Below are 9,102 nucleotides of genomic sequence, written 5' to 3' on the forward strand. Positions count from 1 at the left end.
TATAATAAATAAACGTGGGGATTTAAGACTACTTTTATGTTTAAAATATTTAACCATTATTATAACATTATTAAGTAAATAAAATAAAACACAGCACAGCATTCTTTGGTATGTTTTTTCAGTTATTTTTTTGCTTTCAAATAGCATACAACACAAGACGAACAACATACGGGGGGATACATTTTCCAGGTCATTCAAATTAGTACAATCTATCCAGTTTTTACTTTATTACAAGAGATGTTTTTAAACCTTTCTTGTTTTTTGTTCGTGCAAAGTGACTAATGTAACCGATCTACAATTCAGTTCTACGTCCCTGTGTTGATGACGTCATGATTCCTGCGACGTTTCTCGCGTAGTACTCGTCACATGTGTTTTGAAAGCGCGACCTGCACTGTACATTCCATTATCCATTGAATTCATATTACTTACGTTTGAAGAATTATGTCGTTTGTGGACGATGAAGTGTCGGACTGTGCGGTGGAATCGCGCTCACGATTGGAAAGCTATGTGTTCAGTAAGATCAGTTCTCATAAGTTTGTGTTGTATGCTTTGTAGATTTGCTAACAACACACGTGTTACTGCAGTAGTCAGTTCTTGTCTTTAATAATTGTAATCGTTGTTAAAGTTCAATAATGTGACTCTATATATGTATTTTTATGTGAATCATATATGCTTAATATTGCTGTATTTGTAATCCTGTAGGTTGTCAGCTGTCCTCTGAAGTTCCATTTTACACATTTCAGGCAGATGAAGATGATGATGTGGAACATTTTCTCGAGCTGAGAACGGTTCGTGCAATATTACAATCATAATAGCTCTCAGAAGTGTGGGGATATATGACGTGTGTCATGGTCATTTACACGTTTCTCAAACCATTAGATATGTCTGGGTGATGGTGCCAAAGAGGAGAATAACGTGGTGGAGGTGACCGCTATGAATCACCAAGGAAAGAAAATATCAGTGCCTCTAGCAAATCTTCACATTTCCTGTTTGCCCATGGTAAAGTATGAATACCATAGTTATTGTGTCTTTACATTTTACTTTTGTAGATTATTATACAGTATGTCTTCTAAATCTGTTTTCACGTATGTTTTCCCTCAGATAAGCCTAGGGGAGTTTGAGTTGATTGCTCCTGTCACACTACGCCTGAAATCTGGATCTGGACCAGTGACTGTCAGTGGGCTACATTTAGTTGGTGAGTAATAAAACGTTCAATTTGATGCCCAATAAAGTCTGTCTTTTTATTGCAACAATACATGTAAAGTAGTTTTTTATTTTGATATATAGTTGTATATTATAATACATGTATATTCTGAATGCTCATTTCGTTATTCTTCCACCCTCTCAGCCACAGAGAAAGAAGAGTCTGAAATGTCAGATCAGGATGATGAGGAGGAGGAGGAGGAGGAGGATGATGATGATAGCGAAGAGGAAATGCCCTTGGTCAAACCAGCAAAGAAAAAGCAGAAGCTTTAAACTTATAGTAACTCAATTTGTACGTTTTATACAATTTTAGATTTAATGTTCTTCTATGACATTGATGAAGGGTGGCCATATTGTCCGTTTATGTTCATTCAGATGTTAAATAGCTAGAAAAGGGTTAAAGCCTCCACGAAGTCAGCTCCATGAACATTTGACTTTAGCGATGCCTCACGTTTGAAACATTTTTGTTAATTATTATTGTTACTCATGTGTACAAGTTTTAAAACACTCTGCTTTAACTGATTGGTGGTTGCAGTGTCGAAGGATCTGGGCTGCTAACAGCAAGCTTTCAGTCCCAGTTAGGTGTGACCCGGGGATTGAAAGCACAGTCCTGTCCAATCACTGAGCCATGTGACCTCCAGATGTACTATCCCTGCTATTACCTTCCCTTATTAGATGCTATTGAAATGAACAGCGGTGACGGTGTACAGTAAAACGTCTTGATTTCAGCCTGCATCTGCATTTGGGGAAAGCACCAGCATTGTTCTCCACTGTTTTTCTTTTTAATGCACAGTATGTGACTTTTCTACTTAATTTGTAAGGCAATCCTTGTCTGTTTTTGAAGCACTGACAAAATCAGTGTTTTTGATGGGGTGTTTGTTTTGATCAGTTGTAAAGGACTCCCATGGTTGCCATTTTTGTATTTTTACAGATTTAATTACGGATTCTGTAAATAAAATGTGTTGTTTTAGTAGAATCAATTCCTGTTTATACTGTTTTAATAAACAAGCTCATTTATAAAGGTGTTGGTCAATTCAGCAGAATATTGTGAAGAGTAATTAATGCTTTTGATTTCTTCATGATGTTCATCTTCCAAAAGTGGAAAAGATCTGAAAGTATCTTCTACTTTACCAGTTATCATTCTCAGTTACTGAAGTAATGAACTAAGATAATGTTCTTGTAGAATAATGGATAATTAGAAAACTATTAAATGAAATGTCAATGTATTTGTAAATAAACTAGAGAGAAAATAATTGTATACATGCACAGCTATAATAGCATTTTAGCTTTCATAAAAACACGCTTTTTGCTTATATATTTTCCATTCCGTTTGTGTCGTGTGGTCCCTTTAACATGACGCTTAGTGAGTGACGTCACCTAACTCCCCCTAGTAACCCTCGGCGGCGTCTCGGAAGATAGCCGGAGAATTTCAAGATGGTGAGAAGTTATCTACCTCTAGTCTTGTCTTTATTTTTTATTCATTAAACATTTAACAACGTTTTGGAAATAACCGTCGTGTTCAGTCAGTATTGGGTACATGAACACTTAAATATTAGCAACAGTAGCTGCTTTGTTTATGTAAGCTCGGCGGTGTTAAATCTCATTTATTTGTGTCCCGTTAATTTTTTCTCGAAGGGCAAAAGATTTAGTCCACTCATTACACCAATTTTGAACTTAATCCGATTTCGGTGTATGAGTATCCGGTAGCCTATGCCAGTTACAGAAGACCTCTGTCAAAGCTGACCAGCCAAACGTAAAATACAGTTGGATAGTTTAAAATTATAAACTAAATATATAATTTATAATATACTATTTTTTCTGTTTTGCTGAATTTCCAGTGGTTTATCTGTAGGTGCCAGAGATGGTCTGAAATGTTTTTCTTGAGTTTTGTTTGATGACGTTTTTGAATGAAAGAGGATTTTTGTCCTTCCTTCTAGAGTGGTTTTGTATTTCAATAACTGTTCTGGTTATTGAGCAACATATGTAATTTTATTCCAGGGTTTGCTGTCAATCCTTAGAAAACTAAAGAGTGCCCCTGACCAGGAGGTCCGTATTCTGCTCTTGGGATTAGACAATGGTGGGAAAACAACACTTCTTAAACAGCTGGCCTCTGAAGATATTAGTCACATCACACCAACACAGGTAACACGCATTGTATCACACCGTCAATTGTGGTCCTGATCTAAAATGCTAAGTTGATGACAATTGTGAAAATGACTGAAATTAAAAGCAACAGTTTTTCCAAGTGTGCTTTACAGTTCATAAACAGATAATTTGCTTGAATGTAGATAAATAAAATATTTTATTTCGTTCTTTTTTTACTTAATCACAGTATAACCTTACAGTTACTTTCCTTTGTATTCCTTTGTCCCTGCCAGGGCTTTAACATTAAGAGTGTGCAGTCGCAGGGCTTCAAACTGAATGTCTGGGACATTGGAGGCCAGAGGAAGATTCGGCCGTACTGGAGAAACTATTTTGAAAATACAGACGTGCTTGTGAGTGTCTTTGAAAGATATGTGCTTCAGGCAAATAAGCCAGACCAGTGAATCAAATGTCTTTTTAAATCCCACATACTTGTCTTTAATCATAAATAATATATAATTAGAGATCACTTATAATTAGAGATCCCTTATTTGCTTTATCTTGTTTTTGATGCTCTTATGTTTTTGTATTTCAGATTTATGTCATAGACAGTGCAGACAGGAAGAGATTTGAAGAAACAGGACAGGTATAAAATCTGTCTGTATAGCAAATATACTGATCAGTGATTGCTGTCTTTATTATAAACCATTTGCAGGATTTTTACAGTATTGATGTTTTGTAATGATTGAAATTGCATAATTAATATATAAAGCAAATACTTTCTTAATATGCATTTCTTCAAGCAGTAATTTTTTCAAACCTCACCGTGACTGCGAATGAAGTATTTGAATCAGTTATTGATTGAATGACACACCTGAATCTGAATTATTGTGTGTTGTGCAGGAGTTGTCTGAGCTACTGGATGAAGAGAAACTCAATGGCGTGCCTGTTTTAATCTTTGCCAACAAGCAAGACCTGCTGACAGCGGCTCCAGCCTCTGAGATCGCTGAGGGCCTGAACCTGCACACCATTCGGGACCGCATGTGGCAAATCCAGTCCTGCTCCGCTCTTACAGGAGAGGGAGTTCAAGTGAGTTCATCTATCTTCATTCTCTGTTTATTTGTTTTCCCCTAAATGAAAACCTTGAAGAAAACCTTCAAATTGCTTCAAGGCAAATGATAATGTATTTTATTGCATCATGAAACCATATTTGGTATTTTACAAAATGTATTTTCTTCATTCAGGACGGCATGAATTGGCTCTGCAAGAATGTTACTGCAAAGAAGAAGTAGTGACTCAAGCTCCTTCTGTTCACCGATCCAGAGAATGTGAAAAACTCTGTAGGCTGTGTGGATTCTCTACCAGCTTGTTAAATGAAGGTGAACCCCGATGCCAGCTGGCGATGTTCAGGGGAATGTTTCTGACCCTAACCCATTGGGGCCAGCTAAGCTATCACCATTCTCTCTGTCATTCTCTTTCCAGTTACTCTGTAAACACTGTGCAATAGCATGTTGTTCTTTATAATATTACAGTCAACCACTGAAGTTGTGTGTGTGTGTGTGTGTGTATGTGTGTTCATGTTTGTATATCCCGGTGGGGACCTAAACCTGAACGCACACCAACACATGGGGACTCGTGTCACCGTGGGGACCAAAATTGAGGTCCCCATGGGCAAAAAAGCTTATAAATTGTACAGAACAATATTTTTTTTAAATCTAAAAATGCAAAAAGTTTTCTATGATCTTTAGGTTTAGGGATAGGGTTAGGGATAGGGGATAGAATATACAGTTTGTACAGTATAAAAAACATTACGCCTATGGACTGTCCCCACGGAGATAGTAAACCAGACATGTGTGTGTGTGTGTGTGTGTTAGATCTAGTTTGATATATTTTTCCACATCATGGATTTCTAAGACTTGTTTGTTGTAGATGTTTTATACTATCCTAGATTTTTTTACAGACTGTTGCATTACAAAGAGAAAGCATTACTTGCATAGCCTGTGTCTGCTTTGGCTGGCTTGAATCGCAACGTTATGAAAGCCAAACTGTCAAATATTTATCTGAGGGATGAATGTAGAGTTAAATCACATTGCAAAGCAGTCAACCCAGAGTTAGTTGACAGGTGTGCTTGTAACAGGTTTAACAAGCTTAAGCATCTGGTTGTTGCAGTAGAGGTTCTTTGTATTTATGAGGGCAAAAGCATTAATTTCACATGATGTCCTTGTAAATGAACAGTTAGATCTCTTTTACAAACAGGAAATGGGTTTAGAGCAGGTGGTGCTGTAGCAAAACCGTTTTTATAGCCTCTAAAGATTTTTAATCATGTCTTGTTTGTTCTGTCCGTTTTACCAAATTAAACGAGACGTTTTAAAAGGTGTTCATCTTAGTTTTACATTTTTGTGCTTGAGGGTTTTATGAGGGTTTTTGGTGCTTTGTACACTCGATCGTATGATGTTAATCTAATCAAAATGAGAGACTGAGAAATATCAACTAGTTTCAGAATGTTATTTCAGTCTATCATACTCATACTTTCCACAGTCATCTTTTATTCTCTCTCTATATGCATATACATACACTGCCGGGCCTAAAAAAGACACTCAAAAAATGTTTGGACCGCCTTTGGCTATGACACGCTTTTACTCTGCCATGCTTTCAGCGGCCTGCAATGTCACATATTTTTATTTTGTTAAGTTTTATTTAGATTTTGAGCCAAGATTTTAGACCCACATCCTGTTATAGCCCATTTACCTTAAAATCAAATGTATTCCTGCATGGCTGTAAATGTCAATGTTTAATGACCAGTATTTGCCCGCTGTGATCAATGTCCATTGTGCACTCTTTCAATTATCTATGATGGACTGTAAAGTGATGTCATCTCTGGTCAGCTACATGAACACAGCACCAGGTTCTGTGTCTGTCGATTTATCTATTGAGAAAGAAAGAAAGAAAGAAAGAGAGAGAGAGACATTTGCAGGTGATATTGCCCTGACCTTGTGTTCCACTGGGGCTCCCTTCCCCACACCTTTGTCAAATCCTGCGTTGCTATGGCAACTTCTCCAGCAGCTTTATGGTCATGTCAGAACTCTTAAATGTGTAGAGACTTGCTGCTTTTGTAACGACACCACATTCTTTCCCTGGAGCTGGCCATGCACCTTAGTATAGTTCTCAGAAATCAATTCCGTATTCTTGGTGACTGAAATACATGTGAATTCCTCAAAGTCTGTGATTGGCAGAAATGCACTGAGAGATGATTTACGCTTACCTATGTTCTCAGTTCAAGCACTCTGTAAACAGTACATTCTTAAAGCACAGAGTGGGTTTTATGAACTGGGTCTTTCAACACCATTCACAAATCAGACAGTGAGGCACAGACATCGGCTGTTTTTTCAGAGTTTGTCCCCTGAATGACACCCAACCAGAACTCTCCAAATGGACCACCTGGACTGTGAAGGACATGGTGATGATGAGGTGTGTCATTTGCCATTGAGACCGCACCGCTGATTTGTAAATCAGGCACATGGAGACTTTCTGGGTTAGATCGAAACATATACACTACCTGTCAAAAGGTTTAGAACAAGAAAGATTTTTTTCAATATATTAAAAAGCTTTTGTATTTTTAGATGCCTGAAATGGAATGAAATGTGCACAAGCGTGATGAACTTCCGTTGTTGTCATAAGTTGGGATATCGGTTTATGGTTTATCATGCTGTTGTTTGATATCGGTGCTAAAAAAATATTTAATCATTTTGTTTTCCCTGGTCGTTGTTCAGGTAAACCTTAAGATAGTTCTTATAATGGACTCATGCGGGAGAAAATGCATAAGGTGAGATTATTCACTTTATCCGTGGAATAAGAGCTCTTTTTTTGACAGCGGCTAGTGTTTATTAGAAGCACATTTTGACAGAAATGTGTTTTTCTCCGGTCGTTGTTTAGGTATGTTAAGTTGTTTTAAAATTAACAACATTGGAAGTTCGTCACTACGTCAATACGCTTTTAGTTTTTTGCCATTAGTTTCATAGAGATAAATATAATTGCGGAAACAAAACTTAAGGCTAATTCACACTGGTCCAATAAACGCCAGCAAATGCATTTGTTGAAGTTTGTTGGATCAGTGTGAATTAGCCTTAAAACGTAATTTAAAATGGACCGGATGACTTTGAATAATGAAGGAAGAGTAGCCAATACGAGCACAGAATAGATGAGAACTTTGAATATTGTTTAAAAAGCAATTCAGAGTGTTGATAACATGCAAAAAGGACATTTTTGCAAATTCGAAACAAAGAGTGACTACTGTTAGATGTTAATATATCTAACAGTTTTGATTTATTTTTGTATATTAGTCAACATAATTCCTATAGTTACATTTGTGTTATTCCACAGGTTGACAGGTTTGAGTTTACTATTACTCTAAAATGTGAAAAACCATTATTTTTAGTGAGCAAGTCTTCTAAAATGTTTGACCAGAAGTGTGTGTTCACAACAACACAATATGTTTATGTTTAAAACGTATATGTTCGCACATGTTATATGTCCATATATTTTTATATTTTACATAACTAATATTTTGTTGAATTAGGTCTAAAATTGAATAGCCAGTATTCAAGTGTGTACTCTCACTCTTTAATGTTACACAAAAATGTGGATATTGAATCCTGCTGATGTCATTTCCCAATTCAATTTCCCAACGAAACTTCAGTTGCGTTCCAGTAATCCTACTGGCCTACGATGAATCATAACTGCACAGACACAGTAATTTACAACAATTACAGTAAAACAAGGGTCAAATATTTAAATGTGAATATTGCGTCGCATAGTCTGATGACATAGATTACCCATTTGATTGCTCTTCATTTAAAGAGACAGAACAGGAGTGAACATCTCAGTGCTTCAAGCTCCGGCGTAAGCACAAGTAATGAGATTATGACATCTTGCGTTTGCCATTCATAATCACATTCAATGTTTCTGCTTGAATGGCTTAATACTTCACATAAGTGTGCCATCATTTTTCTTGAGCTAAAGCAAGTTTGCTCACGTCTGTCTGTGTGAGAGAGAGAAAGAAAGAATGGGGAAAGAGTGTTCTCCGGTATCAGTTTTTCACCTCATTGGTGTGTATTTGCTCATGTTCACCGGGGTGTGGCCTGATGAACTTGACAGCTGTGCGTTATCATGGCTGCCGAGTGTGTGGTGTGTGTGTGCATTCCTCTGTGCAGGGGCCTCAATGAAGGTGTGTTTTACTGCCGTTGTTTCGCCGGGAGTGTGTCAGCTGTTGTGCAGCTGCTGCATGCATTAGCAGGCCTGAAACTGTGCGCATTTATCCATCTTTTCCTATGACACATCACACTTCTATTTCCAAAACCCTCAGTCTAATCAAAGACATCCACACAGTGCGCAGGAGCTGTCAGGTCAGCGAATGCTACAGTGAGCCTCTGGGTTCATATTCCTGTAACGAGTAACAGGAGACGAGGGGGAAATCTGCTCCTCTGGCCGCTCTCTTTGTTACCTGAATATCTCCGAATGATTAACACTGGGGCCTGGGAATTCAGCTTGAAAACACATGCGCAGTGTTCCCTGTAAGCCTTGACACTAAAGAGGATGAATTTATGCAGTTGTGTGTCATAATAAGTATTGTGTTTACCTAGTAATTAAATACATAAAAGAAGATATTTTGAGAAATGTCCCTGTGGTTTTGTGTCCATATGATGAAAGTCAAAAGGGTCCAATGTTGTTTGGTTACCAACGTTATTCAAAATATCTTCTTTTGTGTTCTGCAGAAGAAAGAAAGTCACACAGGTTTGGACTGACATGAGAGTGAATAAA

At 37.4% G+C, this 9,102-nt stretch overlaps 2 protein-coding genes across 2 annotated transcripts; both read left to right on the plus strand.

Moving 5' to 3' along the window:
* The first annotated feature begins 344 nt into the window (after positions 1-344).
* Positions 345-2,236, plus strand: npm3 (nucleophosmin/nucleoplasmin, 3). The gene is made up of 5 exons (XM_057341602.1): positions 345-514; positions 703-788; positions 880-999; positions 1,102-1,195; positions 1,349-2,236. The coding sequence occupies exons 1-5, from the start codon at positions 442-444 to the stop codon at positions 1,474-1,476; spliced, it is 501 nt and encodes a 166-aa protein (XP_057197585.1). The 5' UTR covers positions 345-441; the 3' UTR covers positions 1,477-2,236.
* A 339-nt stretch (positions 2,237-2,575) lies between these two features.
* On the plus strand, positions 2,576-5,656 carry arl3a (ADP ribosylation factor like GTPase 3a). Its single transcript, XM_057341601.1, has 6 exons — positions 2,576-2,640; positions 3,202-3,345; positions 3,582-3,698; positions 3,881-3,931; positions 4,189-4,374; positions 4,530-5,656. The coding sequence occupies exons 1-6, from the start codon at positions 2,638-2,640 to the stop codon at positions 4,575-4,577; spliced, it is 549 nt and encodes a 182-aa protein (XP_057197584.1). The 5' UTR covers positions 2,576-2,637; the 3' UTR covers positions 4,578-5,656.
* The last annotated feature ends 3,446 nt before the right edge of the window (positions 5,657-9,102 follow it).

Source organism: Triplophysa rosa, linkage group LG9 (genome assembly GCF_024868665.1).
Source record: "Triplophysa rosa linkage group LG9, Trosa_1v2, whole genome shotgun sequence".
NCBI classification, from domain to species: Eukaryota; Metazoa; Chordata; class Actinopteri; order Cypriniformes; family Nemacheilidae; genus Triplophysa; species Triplophysa rosa.

Excerpts from the sequence above, each read along its gene's own strand:
- npm3 (XM_057341602.1), top strand. The coding sequence starts at position 442 with ATGTCGTTTGTGGACGATGAAGTGTCGGACTGTGCGGTGGAATCGCGC. Across the intron at positions 515-702 it reads ATTGGAAAGCTATGTGTTCA|GTTGTCAGCTGTCCTCTGAA; the intron begins GTAAGATCAGTT and ends GTAATCCTGTAG. Across the intron at positions 1,000-1,101 it reads ACATTTCCTGTTTGCCCATG|ATAAGCCTAGGGGAGTTTGA; the intron begins GTAAAGTATGAA and ends GTTTTCCCTCAG.
- arl3a (XM_057341601.1), top strand. Across the intron at positions 3,346-3,581 it reads GTCACATCACACCAACACAG|GGCTTTAACATTAAGAGTGT; the intron begins GTAACACGCATT and ends TGTCCCTGCCAG. Across the intron at positions 3,932-4,188 it reads GATTTGAAGAAACAGGACAG|GAGTTGTCTGAGCTACTGGA; the intron begins GTATAAAATCTG and ends TGTGTTGTGCAG.